This window comes from Hippichthys cyanospilos, chromosome 9 (genome assembly GCF_059441005.1).
Source record: "Hippichthys cyanospilos isolate Australia breed blue-spotted pipefish chromosome 9, RoL_Hcya_1.0, whole genome shotgun sequence".
Taxonomy (NCBI): Eukaryota; Metazoa; Chordata; class Actinopteri; order Syngnathiformes; family Syngnathidae; genus Hippichthys; species Hippichthys cyanospilos.
Genome location: NC_142377.1, coordinates 19,923,825 through 19,944,242, shown reverse-complemented (window position 1 = coordinate 19,944,242; position 20,418 = coordinate 19,923,825). Strand labels below are relative to the sequence as shown.

Below are 20,418 nucleotides of genomic sequence, written 5' to 3'. Positions count from 1 at the left end.
TACATTTTCATGACAGATCACGATCATCTAGCCATGCGTACCGCGATATTGTCTTTTTACAAGTGTTACTCTATCACTGATTAAAATGTTATGACAGCAGTTTTTTATTGCGTGCTTCAAACAGATTTAAGGAACAGACTAGGAATGTGCTTTTCTCTTTAGAATTCTTATGCATTATTTTTGTAAAATATGAATTTTAATTTATATATATATGTATGCCCAGATATGACTCAAAAAGTCATGAGTAAAAGGGTAAAATCCTTATTTTACTGTAATTTGTTCCATAAAATGAACGCTTGACCCTTTGTAGTTACAAATCTCTTATGACTCAGTCCTCAATTTATATTTTTTACAATATATATATATATATATATATTTTTTTTTTTTTTTTTTTTTCTCCATTATATAGCTGGTGAAAAGTGTTTATTTGCTGCCATTCACATGGTCATTGGAAGCTGCTAAGAGAATATATGTGACATTTATAACTTATCAGTCAGCAACACAAGTGAAACGTAATAATCAGCCGAATAAAACATCGCAGACATGCATTCCAAAGTTAAATTTTATGTAATTAGGAATAAGAAAAAAACAACTCTCCACTCATGTTAAATATTACAATGTCACACTTTGCATTTTAGTTTTCAACTCATAGTTAACTTCGAGACACACATGAATCAGAGGAAAGAAAAGAAAAGACACGGAGCAAATCCAAAGAGTACATGTGAAAGCGTTTGAACATTTCCAGTGTGCTTCACCGTGGCTCAGTAACTCCAACATAACAGTTTGCTCTCAGCAGCTAAAATACAAATAAAAGGTCAAGCATGACAGGAGGTCCGAAATGGAAAATAAGTTAGTCTAACATAAGAGTATAAAAGGTTGATATCCTATTTTTAATAAAGAGCTAATTGGTTTAATAGCCTAAAAATGAGCTACTAGACGTCAACTTAATTTTATTCAACTGCAAAGCCAAGTTTTCACAGTATAACTTTAAAAACACAATGTTGTTAAAACACCACATAGCCGATGAAGAATGGGATTAAGAAAATATATGGTTTAATGCTTAATGTAGGTCTGAGAGCCCAAATTCAAATGCGGATATAAAAATTTACACTCCGGTTCAAATGCAAAGGCCATCGCATCTTTTCTGCACTCGCACCAGGAGATAACCATTACATGTCAGATTTGAATCCAGATTAAATATGTATCAGATATCTCTTTAATTTTTTTTTTTTTTTGCACCTATCCCACTTGACCCATGCAGCAAAAATTTAGCCTCCGTTTCACAGCGACGTTGGGGCGGGACGTTGAGGGTCCGGTTAAAATTTCACAGCATCGACCGGCAACTCTCCTGGCCTGACGTGGTACACCAGTACTAATAATTATAATATTCAACATAAGCGTCTCACTAACACATCCTACTTTGACAACAATGCAAATGGAGTTTGACTTCATTTTGGAAAGGGGAAAAGAAAGGAAGTAGTTTGCATGCTGACGCCATTCAGACGGTGCAAGATGCAGCTAATAACATCCAGCAACAAACAAAAATACGTTTCAACTCAGCACAAATTTAACGTCGCATAATATTAGCTAGGTATTGGAGCAGCAGACATGGCAAATATCAGTAATAGCAGCGGCACACGGTAAAGGGAGCAGCAATTCAAAATTCACCACGTTACGTCGTTACTTTGGTTTTGACCAATCAACTGACTTGTTCTAATCACAACTTCCTGCAATTTCATTTTTTCCTAACTAAATTCTTGTTCAGGAAATGACAACCTAACGCAGAGATGGTGGCTTTTTCGGCTGAAATGACTGACTGTAAATTTTGAACTTATCATTGACGACTGTAGATGTCAAAGATCTATATTTGAAAGTCATTCACTGCCACAGGTCAAAATCTATTTTAAGTGGGCTGGCAGTGAATGAGTTAGTGAGATTGGGCGTAAAATGACAAGCTTTTTGGGGGGAGTAGCTGTAAAGCAATTCTAGGAAAATTACAATTTTTTTTCATGTAAAATTACCTGAGGCGGACACTGTACACATTTTTGCTGGTCCGTTCGTCATCATTCGTCAGTCACACTTCCGTCATCACTTCGTCACATGGGCACTTTAAAAAACATTGCTGGTTCTTCAGTGACAGACACTGTGGGTTTTTTCTCAGAAAAAAATCGTAATTTCATTTCTTTCCCCCTAAATAAAATTTGCTAGCGCATTCTTTTTTGTAATTACAACTTCGGTCTTTAGCATGAATTGTCTTTTCAATAAAATCCCTACATTTCCTGGAAAAATTTTGCTTATTGTACAATTTATGTAGAAAAAAAATTTCTCCCCTGCTAACTTTCCTTCATGTAATAAGACTATAAAGTATTCAGACTGTTCTCTTGCAAAAAGGCCAATTTTAAATATTTCCAGGAAATGACAATATTGTCATATTCCAAATGTTTGTCAATATTTTGTCTCATAAAATGATGGCTCTCAAAGAACAACTGACTTCTTTAAACCGCTTTGTTGCAATATGTGGGACATCTTAAAATATTGCAGCTGTTTCCTTTTGAGATTTCTGCAAAAATGACAGTATTTTGACCCGTGTTACAAGTATTTCCAATTGTTTCATTAAGTTACCAGACCTATATTCATTTACTATTTAAGAACATTTTCATAACTTACATCTCTGTTGAGTTTCCTTCGAAAATGATAACTTTGCTAAACAATAAATAAATTCTGACCAGATAACATTTCCGACTCAATTCCAACTTCCCTCAACAGTCCTCTTGTCATGTATAACCTTTACTTTCTATAAAAAAATATATGTTCCTGTTATTTTCTTTTTAACGTGGCACTCTAACACTGCTTTGAACCGAATACATCCAACCACTATTCTTGAACTGAACATGCATACCTTCAATGGGAATTGCACATTTTGCTGGCATTAAAAACGAATACTAAGACGAAAAGAAAGGTATCATGCAATCATATTTGTGGCTCGGTCACAGATATGAGCAAGCATGTTTGCCTCATGACAAATTAACACTACACTAAGCGCTGAAATGCATTTGGGGAAAGTATCACAGAAAATAAATAGATCTGTATGTAATAAAGATGCACATACCCTGAATCCCAATAATATTGCAGAAGTCATCATAACAATTAGCTTGAAATATATATGGATGCACTTTTCCCTTTTTTGGATGACTTTTGCTCCACAAAACAAAACAAAAAAACAGACCGAAAATCAAACCGTCTCATGTTAATGAGGCAACTTTCGATTCACATTTACTGCATCTATCCTCCGAAGAAAGGGTCTTGTAAAAACAGTTGACCGCACACTATGCAAACCCACTCACATACTGCGTTTGCATAATGGAGGACACACATGTTGCTGTTAGACATTAGACACTTTAAATAATAATAATTGCTATCTGAACGAACACACTAAAGCATGAAATCGTTGAGATGTGTGAGGGATGCTGCAGTCCTTCACGTTTTAAAACAGTCCTTTCTCCTCCATTGCTGTCATTGACCACATTTAAGAAATGTCTGTGTGCAAGAGTGAGTGTGTGCATGTTTAGCTGATCAGTGACCAGGATATTGTGGAGGAGAGTAGGGCGGAGGAGCTGAAAAACAGACAAACATTTACGGTCAGTTCAGCAGTATTCAGTACATACAGTCGAAGTGCAAAAATAGATGGACAAATCATCAATGACAAATGACCATTTTAAGATAGTTTTCTGAACTTTAACCTTTCAACAATAAATATTTTACATTTTCTGTGGTCCTCCGTGAAAGCACTCTTATGGTTAACGTGGTGTTCAATCAAAATGTTACAGCTTAAACGGGCTACTGAATCACAGTTTATGGCTGTGCATTTTCTGCACGGATCATTTGAAATAATGTCCTGTTTTGGAGTAATGGGTTAGAAACTGTATAAAATTGTTTTAATGCAGTTATTTGATTTTTGTGTGATTGCTCCACCATGTTGTATGTGTCCACTTTCACGTTAGGAGCTACACCACTATGTGTGAGTAGTAAATGAGTAAGTGAGCATTACCTTGGCTGTAAGCGGGATCCATAGGGGGAGGGGGATAATGTCCCGGCTGCATCATGGGGTATTGTGGTGGCATGCCTGGGTACTGCGGTGCCATAGGATAGCCTGCATGCGGATACTCGGACGGCCCGATGGGTTTTCCGTAGGCGTCATACAACGGCTCGACGGGGTAGCTAGCCATCGGGATCTGTTGGGCTGGGGGGGTCAAAGAAATTCGCACAGTGGCATGAGTGACATCTACAGTTTCTGTGGAGACCAGTTAAAAAAAATAAAGAAATCGTACGGTCGTAAGGAGTCCGGCCCCGCTGCAGCCTTCTCTGGTAAAGATAACAACAGGAACACATGAAGCAGCACACCATGGTGGCGATGATGGCCACGAAGAGCAAGATGGACGAGGCGATGCCAGCTAATGTCGTCGGACTGAAAGGCGTGAAAGGACACAGATTTAATGCATTGCGGTGTGACATATAGAAATTGTACAATTCACCGCAATCACTATATAAATGGTACAACACACCATAATCACTAAGGTTATCAAAAGCAAATCTTTTTGCTTGTGTTAAAAAGTATGTGTGTGTCATATCGCTTATTTATGCTTTGGAAAAAAAAAAACACAAGCAAGTGGCGGATCTTTAAACAATGGGCCGCACTGACCTGAACTGGAAAAGCATGCAGCGCTTCTGCTCGCGCTCCGTGATCATCTTGAAAGCGTCCAGGCAACAGTAGCGGCGTTGACAGTTTCCGCAGCAGAAAGTGATGAGCGGGCAGTCAAAGCCATTATGCCACGTGCCATTCTTGTCCACGTACCACAGGCAGTCCTCGTTGGCTCTGACTACTGATGAAAATGCGAATGCAAAGTTAGAGAAGAGGTATTCAATTTATTAACTATAATCGTAGGTTTAGCTATCATTAAATTATATCACATGGGGGGGGGGGGGCACTCCTCCAGAGGCTGCCATGTCTGTTATCGCTACTGACAATGGTAAATGCAGCACCTCCTGCTGTCTGTAATGAAAAACGGTCTAAATCTTACAAATTGTTCCTTTAAAATGAAATCCAAATTTTATGTCCATTACATATAGAAATAAAGCCTGAACAATTAATTGAATTTGTTTTGACATCACAAGCACTATTTCTGAATGGCTGAGACATTAATTACATCAATATGTAATTGATGGTTTATACAGTGAGGCTTTAGGCTTTGCAAGATGACTTTTATCCGAGCAAACACTTTAATCTAATCCAACTTGCTTCCCACATAAGTAGAGTGAAAAGTGTCTAAAGTAATTCCAATGCCTGTTATTTTTTTATTCGTGAGTAGACTACCCGTTAGTAAAAACAAACGTCGCATTCTGTTCCACAATCACTTCCGATCTCTTCCTGGCAATCAGCAATAGGGTCTATACACTTTTCTGGTTTGTCTTATAATTTGCTTATGTATATGTGTTTCAAATTTTGGTAATTTGTTTTCTGAAATGTAAAAGTGTTTCGTCTTTGGTTAATTTGTTTTGTGAACTGCAAACCCGTTTCGTTTTGATTGTTAGTTTTCTAAAATATTTGTTTTTTCTGAAATGTAAATGTGTTTTGACTTTTAAAAAACTTCTGAAATGTAAAATTTGTCGTCGTTTGTTAATTTGTTTCTAAAATGTAAATTTGTTTAAGGAAATGTAAAAGTGTTTCAGTTTGTTAATGTTTTCCTCTTCGGGGTCTCAATACGATCGACATCACATCTGTCATGCGCAATCGGGGCAAAGTGTTCTCGATTGCTCTTGCCTAGTTGCTGAATCATGACTCCAGACGCACTTCGAAATGGACGCAAAAATAAGCAATGATATTCTGTTGAAGAGTTAGCATTAAATAACAAAATCGCCGCTGATATAGGTGACAAAAACGCCAGTTATAAGCAGGCGAAATGGATTAGTTTGTACTATATCAATATGGCGACCGTTTATTTTGTGTTGGTTTTGCCATGAAGTACCCGGATGTTACATTTGCACAAGGCAGGCAAAAGACAAATTACGAAAAATGATATAATAGTTAATCATTTTATGACGCTCTTGAGCACAGATTTCAAATAACAAACACGATAGTCGCTTTAAAACATTTTTTAGACAAGACACGAGCTGTTTGAGCGCCAATACAAAACGCCAACGTTACTCAAAAGGCCCGAAATGAAAGATAACAAAACGGGTCAAATCCATTCGCCGAGTTTCGACCATTGTCCATGATCTGTTAGCAAGCTCCATGGAATGAAAGGCAAGGCATTATCCTAGAATCTCACCCGGAGAGGAGCAGAGGACGACGGCTAGCAACGCCAACACTGTCGTCGTCGTCACCGCCACCACCGACCCGCTGGTGCCCGCGTGAAACACCATTCTTGTGCAGTTTACAAGAACGAGGCGATACAAAAATGATTTTATGAATAACGGTTGTCACACATGATACGAGCTGGAAACGAGGCAAGACGCGTCAGCTAGCAGTTTAACCGCTAGCAATGACACACTTTGCCGACTGTGACGTCGCTCAACCACGGCTCGGATGGTGGCGGTGCTTTCACGTGCTGGCCAGAAAGTGCGGGAATTGTCGTAATTCAGTAATACAACGGGGCTTTCACCCCCAAACACAGGCTGTTTATCTATGGCGATAAACACCGGTGTCGTCAAATTTCCTTTATTTTTATTGTTTTTTACCATGTTGTGGACATTTTAATTCGCGCTTTTCTTCCAAACGTAACAAATATAAATGTTTTGCATGGGCATTGAACTCACCACATTGCATCTACAAAACCTATTTAAAGGGACAATGTGTAAGATGTAGTTTTTCATTGAAAATAAATTAAAATCTAACAAAAAAAACCTTGCAAATAAATGGGTTCTTAAAACCAACAGTGTGTTTTAAATATAATTGTAGGTGTAGTAATTAATATATTACATGGGGGGGGGGGGGGGGGGGCACTCCTCCGGAGGCTGCAATGTCAGTTATAGCTACGGACAATGGTAAATGTGGCACCTCCTGGTGTTCGTAATTAAAAACTGTCTAAATCTTACACATTGTCCCTTTAAAATTAAATCCATATTTGATCAGTCAGAAATGTCCAAACCCAGTCCTCGATCCTGTATCTTTTTTGCTTCCGTCATCCAATGCCGATGATGAGGATCGTTATCAGACTAACGCTGTGCTTGAGTTGAATTATTTCCATTTTATCATTTGAATCAGGAGCGTTAGGACAGAGACCTCAAAATCATGCAGGATAGCGGTCCTCTGGGACCAGGTTTGGGCATGCCTGTCTTTAAGTGAAATATAAATCTGGAATAAGATGCCTCTTCCGACATTTATTTATAAATTTTTTAATACCTGCATTTCTGTGGGCATGAGAAAACAATAAAGGCTGGCGATCTCCATGACAACAGTGACAATCGACCGGCCAACCCACCAAAAAACAAAAAAACAGTAATGTCGAGGCATGAGTGGACTAAGAGCTTTACATTGCATGGTAAGAAACAGTCAGTATTTCCAGGGAGAATAAGGCCTCCAATCATAAAGAATGCAAGGAAGGAAATTTACTCCTCTTGTACCTGATGGATGTGATGTCCATCTGTGTATTTGCACACGTAAAAACAGGCGGCGTTGTTGACAGGAATTGGCAAACAGTTCGTATGTCACAATTCACCTGGCCCAACTGTGAGAGCCTTGTCCCCATTCGAGCATCCAGTTCCGTCTCTGAAGTGTCACCGGGACAATTTTTATTTTATTTATTTTTTTTTACAAGCGTGGAGAACCAGGGCATCGGAGGTAAGTGCACTCCATCTCTTCCCTATGCCATCAACACATATTCGTCATTCTTCTTTTCTGGCGACTGATGCCGTGACAGTCTGTGATGAGGCGATGGGAAAAGGATGCAAAGGTAGGAAGAAGGGAATACTTCAGCATTGACTAGAGGCCAATCGACTGCAATGTTTGTCTCTCGTTGTTGTTGAGATGGCCTGAGAACATGCTGTAGCACGGCTGCTGGGCAAACTGGGTCAGGAAGTCGGTCAGGTATGCCTAGTTGGAAGCGAAAACATCAAATGTGACCCTGCCATAACAAAATATGCTGGAACACATTCAGGTAGATATTTAAACATACATTTATAAAGAAAAAAATCAGGAAGTCAAACTTCTACCCCTTTTTTGACCCCCACCCCAAAAATTTTTTTCATGAAATAAATATTATGAACTGCACAAAAACTGCATTATTTTGCTTTGCTGGAAATCATATTGCCAAATTACAGCCCTTTGATTGGTCTATTGATGTCGAGTATCTTATTGCCTAATAATCACAGATGCTACCTGCTGCGCCTACAGGGAATGGCAATTAATGGACATTGTAAATACATCCCATTTTGCTCATTTTTTGATTGATTTTTATGAAGTTTAATTTTTGTTGACAAGCGTGCTATAAATGTATGCCATTAAATAAAAAAATCTTTTTACCTGTGAAAAGGGGTGGGAGTGGTGTCAACTGATTCACATCTATGGTGATGTGAGTGAGATGTGATTGAGTAGCATAGCGCAATGGTGAATAATTCATTACAAAGCTGAGATCAATCTCTTTCCGATTATGCTAAAACCTCCATTTCTGAAATATGGATCGCTGTAACTCATTTTGTTTTGTTCAAACATTTTTGGAACAATATTTAACAATGTCACTTTTGTATAAAAAAACGAATGAGGAGTCACAATCACAGGTGGTGACACTTTTAGAGTCTTCAAAGAACCTAACATGCATATACCTGGAGATCAATCTGATCTAAGGGATCGTTTAAGGCATCAGGGTCATCCTCATCATCGTCGTCATAATAGTCATCATCTGGAAGAGAGAACAAAATGGTGGACGTTGAAGACTATTTAAAGTCAGCATAAATGATATAATGATATATGTAATAAGGGCACGTGTGTGTACCATATTTGTTGGACGCAATGAGGTCTGATATCAGCTGCCCTGCCAGCCCTTCATCATCATCCTCATCACCTTCATCTTCCTCCTCCTCCTCCTCACACATGCTGTTGGAATCTAAAGCCAAACGCGAAGCGGTGAAATTGGCTGGATCGAACGATCACTGCGAGGCAGGGCAGTTCTTGTAAAAAGTCTCGCTTGATCACCTTGGCTCCAGTCAGCTGGGTTGGCCCGGCTGGCGTTCGCCTCCACGACGGTCGACAGCTCATTGATGATCAGCTTAAAGATTTTCACCAATAAAGGAATGTTGGTCCAGCGCTCCGGATCTGCCAGGGCGGCAGATGATAGCATTCAAATCGTTTTACCAAGCTTAGTCCCTCTTTCGAATCAAATCTATTGTATGAAGTAGAAGAAACACAAAAACTGCTTGGCGTCTTACTCTTAGCTGTTTTGGAGCGAGTGCGGATTCCTTCTGCGGTATTGAAGATCTCTTCGCCCTTCACCATAATATCCTGGAGACGCTTGTCGTCTGTGTTGAGGCTATGCTGCAGCAGTTTACAAAGAGCCACCGTGCTGTAGAAAATTAAAACATAAAGCAAATATATATGTGTGGTTGAGGTTCATTGATATTGCTTTGGACTCTTTGTTTTATTGAATCTTTTGGGCATTAATTTTCCATAAAATGTTGGTCTAAAACTTGCTAGCTCAACCATCTGCCTGTTGGTTGCATAGTGTGGTGTAAAAGCAGCCCTGACCTGACTTTACCCTCGTACTGTCCATAGAAGAGGTGCTGTCTGCTCATCCACTCTGTCATGACAAATTCCAAGGCAGGTTTGCCCGTGGGACCAGGCAGGCTGCAGAGGAAGTCCAACAGGGGCTCCAGCTGAGAGTGAACCAGGTGGGCAAACACCATAATAAGAGACTGCAGGAAGAGCGAGATGAAGACAGAAGAGAAATCAGCCATCATTTCATTAGTTCATCTTAGCCCGGATCCATAAATCCACAACACATTTCACATCGACTGAAAATGACATTGCATGTGCTTACATGACTCATCTTTTCTGGGTTTGGTCATGTGACAACAGAGAGCTGAGCCCTGATTAGTTAGTGTATTTGAGGCCTAGATACATATAATGTCATTTTAAGTCAACAGCAAGTGGCAAAATGTGTTTTGAAAGTATTACTTGTACATGAAAGATAATAAACAGTGGGACCCCGTGTTACGAGATTATTCTGTTCCGCAGTTGGGCCCGTAAGGCGAATTCACCGTATGGCGGGCAATCCAAACCTATGTTAAATAGCTAATGCGTTTAGAACCCCAGGTAAAAACATAAACAGTGTAATATAATCAGAAAACATCATAAATAAAAAATATAGAAAGGATTTATTTACCTTTGAGTGGCGCTTGTTATGCACATATTCCCTAATAAGGGTAGCTTTGTGTTTCGTGATTATCTCCAGCTTTGTTTTCATATAAATCATCTTCTTCTCTCTATAACATCACTAGCAATCTTAGAACCCATTGCTAACCTTTTCAAGTTTCAATTAAGCAGTAAAATGCACTAAAAATACGGTTTTGTAACCACTCGCGATAGAACAAAGCTTTACCGTTCCGCCATTTTGAAACGAGTGAGGCCGACCAATAGCAGACCGGCATCTCCATCATGTGACGGCAACAGAAACTAAGTGCAATTACCAAAAAAACGCCTGCAGATAGAGACAAAATACCACAAATATAGCCAACCCCCTAGGGTCATCACAGTTGTTTTTGTTGCAATACCGGGAAAATACCATAAAGAGGGGAAGAAAAAACTCAAGATTCCATGTCGCAACATGAAAAAAACTTAAGAAAGAGACACTGTAACACGGGGGTCCACTGTACTACAGTTATTCAATTAATTATAGCTTTTTCATGGGTCCACGCTCACTGTGCACAAATTGTGCATTAAAGTTTACAAACAGCGTTTGACAAGAAAAAACAAAAAAGCCCCCACCAATGTGCTTTTGGCTCATTCCACACAGGCTTTGGTTTCAATACAATTTTTCCACAGTTGGAGGATACACTAAAAAGGTCATGAATGGTTTAGCTACAGTAAAACTGTACATTTGCAAAGAGTGGGAACGTCTGTGTGGGTAAAAGACTTGATGCAGATGAAGCCGCGAGGCAAAACAATTTGTTGACATAATTGGAGGTTGACTCATATTTGAGGTCAACTTAATCTTCATTTCACATTCACGCCTAGGGACAATTTAGTCTACTTGTTCTATTTATTTACCTGCATTACACTCAGAGTCTCCGCTTGTTGCATCTTGCTCAAAATGGCTCGCAGAATCTGGTCCAGTTGTTCGCCGAGCTGCGTGCCTGCCCGGGAGATGAGGGTGGATACCAGCCTTCCGACGAATATGGCCGTGAACTCAGAGGTCCTGGGGTCCAGCAGTAGGTTGACCACCTGCATGACGTACCACACGCCGCTGTTGCCCTGGTCGTCACGCCACTGCGCGATCTGCTCCAAGGCGACCGAAACGTACGCCCTCAAACACTCGCCGCCGTTCTGCATGAAGAAAGCCACAATGCTCACATGAGTCAAATAACTTCCCAGCTTGAAACCTTGCGCTGTTTACCTGCATAACAGTATTATCATCGGTGCGTAATGTGCACTGTGCCATCACAGGAAATGCCTGGCACACCAACATCTCGGAAAGAGGCGGCTTGGTGTTGCGCACAACTGTGGTCAGGGTGTCAATGGCTGTCTGTAATGTAAAGTACAATATTTAAGAAGCATTTCAACAAAACAAAACGTTTGGTTTGTTTCAACAAAAATCTATGATAGGATAAAGTTTCCTTCAGAAACACTTTTAAAGAGAATTTTCTGCAACCTGAAAACAATGGAAAATTGCTTTAAACTCCTAATATTAATTCATCCTAAATTCAGCCGGTTCACGCAAGTCAGGAAAGTAAATTGAGGGCCTTTCCCTGTATTGGCATCATGGTACCTCTACTTACAGCACAGAGTCCAGTTGGAATTTTGTCAGCAGGGGCCTGCATGATGCTGACCAGCGTGGGAATGAGGCGTATCTGCATGGGACCCTGACAACCTTCGATCTGGGACAGCTCCTTGAAGATCCCCTGGGCTAGTGATGCTACCACTGGGTCTTGGGGAGAGCAAAATCACACACAGTATACGTTCATGTAGCAGTACTTGTTTTCAACCTAACAATCTGTCTTGAACCATTAAAAGCCTTACCGTTGCTGTATTTGAGAAAAACTGCAATGGTCAGGGGACAGATTTTGTTCTCGGCGCTAGTGGTGAAAGCAGGGTCGAAGGTGCACACGATGCACAGCGTCTCCATGACCAGCGCCAGTACCTCAGAGTTGAAATGAGTTGCCAGCTGGACCAGCCCCTCCAGGATGCTGGGCAGGAAGGGCTGCAGGATATGTGTGTTTTCAGACAGCTTCAGCTGGTCACAATACCTGAAATATAAATACACACTACTCAAAATAGGAACTATTTAATCACAGTTTGGCATTTGGATTTTTTTTTTTTTTTTTTGTCTGAGACGCTACCCTAGGTTGTTGGCTTGGAGCTAGTATGCTAGCCAAAAGCCAAGGACTACTGATGAGCCTTGTGTTGTATGTACGGAATAATTTAATGACTGCATACAGTTGTTTTTGAAAAATAAGGTCATGATTATGTACCTGCTAGATTGAGGCTATTCAATGCAATAGTATTTTGAAGCTCGCAAAACAAGAAATACAGGCACAAACAATGGGGCTGAAAACTGCAGATGCACATAAGCAACAGTCATTCGAAATGGGGCGGCTATATGATGATTACGTTGCACTCCTTAGATTGTCTATGATAAAAGCAATAAAACCTCTAGTAGTTGGGTCCTAATTTTAGTATTTGGTGCTTGTAATAAGATGACCTTAGCTGCACTCACCCCCAGATGGCCCTGACCGAAGATACACGCACAGATGGTGGCTGGCTGTCATGGAGACCGCTCACTGTGGCTTGCAAGAATTGCTGGATGAGCTCAGGCGACATGGCAGCAGTAAAACGACTAGCCGCCCACAGAGCACGGCCGAGGAGGAACGGTGACACCGCTGGCCGGGAGGAAAACAGAAACAAGACTATGAGATGATGTTTTCTTTAATGCTAAAACGAGCAGTTGAAGTAAGTTGGGTTTTGGACGCACCAGCCAGATTTAGGTCAGCCAAAACGACACCGGCCAAGAAGCCGTGCATGTCAAACTGGATGCGACCGTTCTTCACATTTTCCGTGATGATGCTTTTGACTGAGCCAAGTGCTAACATGCAAGCCTCATGGATCTTCCACCTGATAGAAACAAACGAGCACTGAGAAACTACAAATCTGAACCTAACATCCATTGAACTATTAGGATCCTACACAACCAATGTTCCCTTATGTTCCCTCTAAGCACTAAGCTGTCTCTGTTAATCATGAGTTTTAATGAGTGGCTTGTTTATTACCATGGTGATACAAGTGCAGTATATGCTAATTGTTATGTGTGTACCACTCATTGCTCAGGGTATTAAAAACGCATGTGAAATAGCTCAAATAAGTTGAAAACAAAAATAGTTGTGATGTGTTTGGCAACACATCTGTTGGGGATAAGACTGGTGCTGGATGACTTTTTTCATCTCGCCAGTCTCCTCATAAATGACAGGAAATAAGTGGCCTGATGCTGAGTATGAGCGTATTACCAGCCCTCGACATACGTTTTAGCGATGATGGACATCATCGTGTTGAGTTCTTGCAGCCGTGAGCTGCCTGGCGTCATCAATGCACAAGCTGCGAATGAACACGCTTTGGCTGGATCAGTCCTAGGCCATAGCTAGCCCCATGGATACCTAAGGCAAACATACTCAGAGCACCACTCCTCCTTTGCTCATTTTGACCAAATTTGAGTAATGTGATAGAGATCACTTTGTGAGCAACATCAGATATGCGAGCGAGTGAGCCAGTGAATCAGAGTGTGCATGTCTAATGTGCATCGTGGTCCCCGGCCTGCACAGGGAGTTTGTGTGAATGCTCAGACACATTGAAAAATAGAGGGAATATTGAGCCCAGCGTTGATCCCAATTAATGAACAAAATCAAGAGGCTGACCAATGCTCATTGCCGCTATTTTTGGCCTGCTCCGCTTCCTGGAGGTGTCTGGTGGCCGCCGCCGCCAATGCTGCAGCACTCTCATTCTGGAACTCGGCAGCAACCGCCTGCAGGACAGGGGGGGAAGTTTATTAACAGATAACACACAGGTGCCCATCATTTATGAAACGCGGCTCACCAGCAGTAGGTCCTGAGCAGATATTCTGACAGTGTAGGACAGGGTGTCGTCATCCTCATCCTCCACAAACTGGTGAGGGTTGGATGACCATACTTTGATCTGTGTGAAGGTAGAGTTCAGTACAGCCCTGACAAGGATGGCACTCCATACATCACATCTCACCTGGTCCTCCGTCATTTGCATGTAGAGGATGATGTAATAGATGAGCTCGGGCAGCGCTTTCTTCACCGTGCTCTTGAACTTGTTTTTCTCCATCAGTGTGTGTACAAAATCGAAGATGCTGAAGACCAAATTCTCAAAGCCCAGCACTTCACCTGCAAAATTCAGAAAGATGGCAGATGAGAAGACGCTCGGGTACTTTGATTCATCATTGCATTCTCACCGTCTGAATCGACAGGATCGTCCACTTCCTCTGTGTAGTTGACTTCCGTTCTGACGTAAGTGGACATGTCTGTTAAGGGACATTCAAACTCAAAACAGACCAATTTTTACAACATTAATTCGAATAATGTCGAGTAATATGTCATTTACACGGGTTAAAATGATTATACACTACACCTCTAATTCGATATAGTATTTATGTTTTAGAGTGTTTGCACAGAACATGCAAAAATGCACTTTCATCAAGCGTCGCCCAATTGCCTCTTTGTTTTCAACAATGATGCTGCGTGGATATTTTTTTCGGCGGACTTTTAGGTCTTTTAGAACCACCAGAGGAGAATCATTCCTTTACATTTCTTACTGACGAAAAGAAGGTTTTTGAAGTCAAATTCGTGAGTTGAACGTATGGAATTTATTGTGGTTTTCCATTAGCCACATATTCGCCGATTGTGTACTGAGTTGTACTAAAAAAAAAAAAAAAAAAAAAAAAAGGATATAAAGCTGCACTTTCAGTGAGTGTGTTCCAAACGATGGGCAGAATCTGCTGCATGGAAGACACCATGGGCTTGGGAAAGTTCTGAACCAATGCAGTTATTGCCTGGAAGGAGAAGATATCAATCTTATGGGATGCATATACTGTAAGTTGTGTTCTTTTGGTGACAAGCATGTAAGCATGGTGTGCTAGTCAACAGTCAGTAGTAGAGTCATATTACAGAAAAAAAATGTATGAAAAACTAGAAAGTCCCAGACTTAGGAAAGTTTTTTTTTTTTTTTCCCCAAAGGTGCCTGCAATATGGATGCTGCACAACGTGCACAAAATGGCCATTTTGACCACGGAATTTGTCTTTTCTAGGTTGCATTTTCAAAACCCCCTGTCTCCTGCCGTATATATAACCACTTCCTGTATTATTTCTTTTCACCTTTAACACCTCCATCTTCAGGCCGCTGTCAGACGAAGGCCCGTCCGGCATCTGCAGGGCCTGCACAAATGCCTCTGTAAATTGCTGCACGACAGGGAAGATCAAGGCTTTGGCTGCACCCTAAGAGCACAAGGGAGATACAGTTACAAATACGCACGGTTTACTGTATAATAGTCTCAATTATTTCAAATTCGAGTCTTCTTTCACCTTTTCAAGCTCCTCAATAGCACAAATGAGGTTGGCACATGTGGTGAAAATCTCCACAGCTCTGGAACGGGTGCGAATGCTGTAGACCTGTCATCGTAAAAAATACCAAGACAAAATCACAAGTTCAAAAACTGTGGAGTATTATTGAAGACTAACAGAAACAGAAACTGTTAAATGAGTAGGTTACCTCAGCCATAGTGAAGATCTTGTACATTTCAGGTAAGATGACCGGAGCCACGAGTGGCATTTGTGTGTCCGTTACTTCCCGAGTGAATTCTGAAGATGCACAACAGTACAACTACTCACAAATGAACAAAAAAGAAAAATAAGCATACAACATTGAAGTATTATTTTGTGTTAGCAGTATTTTCTGAAAAATAAACATTCTCTCATTCTGCTGCATGCAGTACAATAAGGATGAACAATGTGATTTTTTTTCTATCAGCGCTAATGGAAAGCCACATAGGAGGAGCATGCGCTCCCTAACCTGATTTATGACAAAAATGTCATTTTACATATAGATAAACTACATTCAAGCCCAAAAATAGCGAAAACGCATGTACACCATTAGTCATTCACGGAACCATGAGGATCCAGATCCACAGTAACCAACTAACATTTTCCACTCAGAGAAAAAAAAGAGTGTGGCCCCAAATAATATATAATAAACAAATATACATTTTTCTTTAACTCATTCCCTGCCATTGATAGGCATCAATGTCAAATATTGCTTATTACTGGGCTGGCAGTGAATACATTTCCTTAACTGCCACTGAGAGCTATTTAAGTTTACGAAAGTGAATGAGTTAATTAATATTAAAAGTATTACTATTAGCAACTCTGTGTATCCAAGTCAAAGTTATTGTAATTTACCATACATGGGTCCTTAGTAAATAAGGCTCTTCACTAATAATGTCTCAACTATTCAACACCTACCATGGAGTAAAAAAAACAAACAAAAAATGTAAATACGTCTCAAGATCGTTTAACAGAGATTTATACAGATACTTCAAAACATTCCAAAAAATTACTTGAAAAAAAATATAAAAGAAGAATGTTAAAAATAAAAAATACTTATGAAGTAAAATTTCATAAAAATATATTATATTTATAATAAATACATTTTGGACATTTTTTTTTGCACAATTGCAATTCAGAACAGTTGTAATGCATAGACAAAGATAAAACTGTTTACAAATGCCTATTGATATTTTTTACAACTCTAAAAATGCTTTTTTAAATTAAATTCTAAAAGGTACCAACAAAGATGATTGTTTGTCTCTCTGTGTCAATGCTGAGACAGAAAAGTGATCACTCATTTGGGTGTACCTGTAAGGACCCTCATGGCCCCGTGCACGGCGTTGACATCGCCGCTGACCAACATTTCCATCAATAAGGTGAAGAGCTGCGGCCAGGCCTCGGGCCAGTCCCAGTGAGCAATGGCCGACACGGCGTACGCGACACTGGAGCGCACCTTGCTAATAGATTCACGCAGGCCGCTGGGCAGCAAACTCCTGATCGCGGCTTTGGCCTGGAGAGGGACGAGAAACAATTAAGTGCGGGTTGTTGGATTCGACTACTATAAAATCGAGGTCCGGTTGGTACCTGATCGGTGGTTTCAGGGGGACGGAACTTCTCTGAGTGGGAACACCAGTGAGTTTCAACGTACTGCTTCAGGATAACTGACGCTAACTGCAGATGGAGCGAGGGTGTTCAGTCGGCAGCAAAAATGCAACCAAAAGGCGATAGTCGTTGTTCTTAGCGCATGGTGTACATTTTGCGCAATGCATTGTATGATATCTGACATGACGCCCGTAGCATGAGCTGCATGCATTGTTAAAAACTTAAAAAATGACACCCTTATTACTATTTACTTGTTCATTTCCCTGCAGTCTACTTTTTTAGATTAAATTATAATATCAAATATAACAATTATATTGGGCAATATTTTACATTACAAACTGAGCAAAAAAAACTCATCTTGTTCTTGTGGATACAAAGTAATGAGACGTCTTGTCTAATGGTATTTGTGTCTCATTCTATCCCTACTGTTGATTGACATTAAAGTTTTTGACTATGAATTGATCATTACGCCAACTCACCTGGCGGATGGCAAGTGCTCCTTGAGGGTCAACCGTTAGTTCTGCCAGGTGTACACCAAACTCTACACAAAGGAGGGATGGAAAAGGACAAATTAGATAAAAATTCTGCAACTGCAGTTTTAAAGATTTATTAAAAGAAAAAAAATCCTCTGCAAAATGTACAGACAATAACGTATGCTGGTTTTATAAGTTTTGTTATAAACTTAACGTTCATAGCTTGTGCAAATAATAGTTATTCATAACTCGTGCATAACTGGCTTGAGTGCTGCAATAAAGTAGTCACAATTGTAAACACATTTTATAAACCACCCATCCAGTATTCTGACAGTTGTGCAGTTGTACTGATTTATCGTCCAGCGGCCAGCCATAACTTATACATCAAACAAAATATTCATAAAAGGACATTTTGAATACCACATCAAACAAATGTATTTATGAATGTTTCAGTCTTGTCTTGGATTTTATATTTTTTCCTCAATAAATGCTGGTATTTAACAAATATGGAAAAATGAAAGAAGTCCATAAAAAACGTAAATGATCACTTATGTTAATATTATATAAATAATTCAAACTTTTGCAAATCACCAGACAATATATTGTTAATACTGTTCATCAAGTCAAAATGATTTCGATAAAGCTATTTAAACCATTTTAAGCCATTATTCTGCGTTGCATAATTTGCAACTGTCAAAAAAAAAAAAAAAAAACAGTAGACTTCAAAATGTTTCAAAACATTCTGTACATTGATATAATATAAAGCCACTATGGATTGCATCAGTTCTCTATTAATCAAAATAAAATTAACATTATATATATATGTATATTCTCTATACCATATATAAATGTAGCTGCGAGGGGATATAAGTTAGTGCATTTTTGTGCCGGTCCCAAGCCAAGATGAGTACAGAAGGTTGTGTCGGGAAGGAAATCCAACGTAAAACTTTGGCCATATCAAATATATGAATCAAACCTATGACTTTCATAACGGATCGGTCGAGGCCCGGATTAACGACGACCACCATTGGTGCTGTTCACCTACAGGGTTTGTGGAAATCTGGCTACAGTTCATGGAAGAAGAAGAGGAGAACGGTGTGTCCGGTGTGATGAAGAGTTGATGTGCAGCTTAACCCTCACTGAGGCCAAGTCTTATGGGATTTGTTGATGAGATGAATGGTTTCAACTCCACATTAAACCTCCATTTTGTTGCAAATAACAGGAGATGTTCAGCTGTGCAGTCACACAGTACACTGCTTTTGACACATTGTGAGAGTCCAGGATCAAAAGGGCGGCTTTCATCCCAAAGTGACATTGGGCTGGGGTGCACAATGTTCCTGCTGACAAGTGGGGGCCCACCTAGAGGATCCACTTCAATTGCTGTAGCAACTAATGCAAAAGACAATGGGCACATGTCAAGTGGTGTGAGCCCGTGTTACTGTAACCACCCATTTCAAGCGACAATTGTTTTGATGAGGCTGCTTTTTTGACACAGCAGTAACAGCCATCCGCATAGTGAGATAAATGAGGTCGATTTTGCAGCTACTTGTGAACAAAGGATGCGAAAGAGGAGAGTAAAGTACAGAGGTGAGGACCGATGGTGCTGATGATGACACACCAAGCAGCTCCCAGATAAAGTTGTGGAGAAATTTTCTCAACCACTCTGCCTTTGTCAAATGCGTATCTTTAAAGGTTTGTTTACAAGTATCGCCACCTGAGAAAGTTGAGCATCTGCCACCCGGAAGTAAGCGTGATGTCATGGTGACACGCTCTTATAGAAGACACATTCCGGGTCCCCACCCAGTGGGGGCACTTTCGCGGGGAAACTGTCAGATTGTTGAGTGAATGACAATGAATGGTTCCCTTGGCAACCGCGCCATTAAAAAGAAAGCCTCATTAAACGAGTTAAGATCTCGTTCCCAATTTTCTTTGATATCGCGGGACCTGTTGACGAAAGTAGCTATTGAGCTAACAGGGAATGTTGCTTCCATCGGAGCTAAAAGAAGAGTTAGCGTGGTTAACTTGTAGCTTCCGTGCTAGCCAATGGAGACTAAGCTAGTCTCGGCTAATGTTAGCCGAATAGGCAGACAGCTTGTCCGCATGGCGCGTAGTGTCCCCCTCCTCCTCGCTCCCAACGCCGTTAACCCAACAACATCCCGGGCCCGTCTGCTACTGTTGCGATCGGAGGCTGCTCACCTTCCGTCACTTCCAGCACTTTAATCTGTTCCTCGGCGGCGGCGCGCACTTCTTGAACCGGAGACAGGATGGCCGTCAGGGTCTCCATGAGAGCTTCTTTTAGCCCCTGCTGGACCGGGCCGGCCACCGAACCCGACCGAACAGCGCTCATGCCTGCAATATGTAGTGTTGTTTTCCGTCTTCTCCTTTTTACGGTCGCTACTGCTTTTCCTATCTGCTACGCCGCCACCACACCACGAGTCGGTCCAACAGCAGCTGGCCGAGGAGTAGCAGCAAACCTCGGCCACGAAACGCGCCAATGCATGGAAAAGCCGGAGGTGGGGACTTT

The 20,418-nt window shown here is 40.7% G+C and overlaps 2 protein-coding genes across 3 annotated transcripts; both read right to left on the bottom strand.

Annotated features, from left to right (window-relative positions):
* Positions 1 to 544: 544 nt before the first annotated feature.
* On the bottom strand, positions 545 to 6,591 carry shisa4 (shisa family member 4). Of its 2 annotated transcripts, none has more exons than XM_088424406.1 (5): positions 6,327 to 6,591; positions 4,700 to 4,880; positions 4,329 to 4,465; positions 4,049 to 4,240; positions 545 to 3,614 (listed from the first exon to the last, which is right to left on the bottom strand). In XM_088424406.1, exons 1-5 carry the CDS (start codon positions 6,418 to 6,420, stop codon positions 3,574 to 3,576), a joined length of 645 nt encoding a protein of 214 aa, XP_088280532.1. In that variant the 5' UTR covers positions 6,421 to 6,591; the 3' UTR covers positions 545 to 3,573. The 2 variants fall into 2 exon arrangements, with proteins under 2 accessions (XP_088280532.1, XP_088280533.1); XM_088424407.1 differs by having other exon boundaries at positions 4,700 to 4,877.
* Positions 6,592 to 7,372: 781 nt separating this feature from the next.
* ipo9 (importin 9) lies at positions 7,373 to 20,390 on the bottom strand. Its single transcript, XM_088424489.1, has 24 exons — positions 20,091 to 20,390; positions 17,901 to 17,962; positions 17,404 to 17,490; positions 17,128 to 17,329; positions 15,986 to 16,074; positions 15,799 to 15,885; positions 15,592 to 15,711; positions 15,169 to 15,269; positions 14,673 to 14,731; positions 14,453 to 14,604; positions 14,291 to 14,389; positions 14,113 to 14,219; positions 13,179 to 13,318; positions 12,924 to 13,086; positions 12,227 to 12,453; positions 11,986 to 12,134; positions 11,604 to 11,732; positions 11,258 to 11,533; positions 9,737 to 9,903; positions 9,421 to 9,554; positions 9,188 to 9,307; positions 8,988 to 9,098; positions 8,818 to 8,894; positions 7,373 to 8,089 (listed from the first exon to the last, which is right to left on the bottom strand). The coding sequence occupies exons 1-24, from the start codon at positions 20,239 to 20,241 to the stop codon at positions 7,979 to 7,981; spliced, it is 3,120 nt and encodes a 1,039-aa protein (XP_088280615.1). The 5' UTR covers positions 20,242 to 20,390; the 3' UTR covers positions 7,373 to 7,978.
* Between the last annotated feature and the right edge of the window lie 28 nt (positions 20,391 to 20,418).

Bases quoted from the DNA above. Each gene is read 5' to 3' on its own strand.
- shisa4 (XM_088424406.1), bottom strand. From the start codon at position 6,420: ATGGTGTTTCACGCGGGCACCAGCGGGTCGGTGGTGGCGGTGACGACG. The intron at 4,881-6,326 runs GTGAGATTCTAG...CATTTTCATCAG, and splicing joins CGTCCTCTGCTCCTCTCCGG to TAGTCAGAGCCAACGAGGAC. The intron at 4,466-4,699 runs GTCAGTGCGGCC...CACGCCTTTCAG, and splicing joins TGCATGCTTTTCCAGTTCAG to TCCGACGACATTAGCTGGCA.
- ipo9 (XM_088424489.1), bottom strand. From the start codon at position 20,241: ATGAGCGCTGTTCGGTCGGGTTCGGTGGCCGGCCCGGTCCAGCAGGGG. The intron at 12,454-12,923 runs GTGAGTGCAGCT...TTTATATTTCAG, and splicing joins TCGGTCAGGGCCATCTGGGG to GTATTGTGACCAGCTGAAGC. The intron at 9,308-9,420 runs GTAAGACGCCAA...CCGCCCTGGCAG, and splicing joins TCGCTCCAAAACAGCTAAGA to ATCCGGAGCGCTGGACCAAC.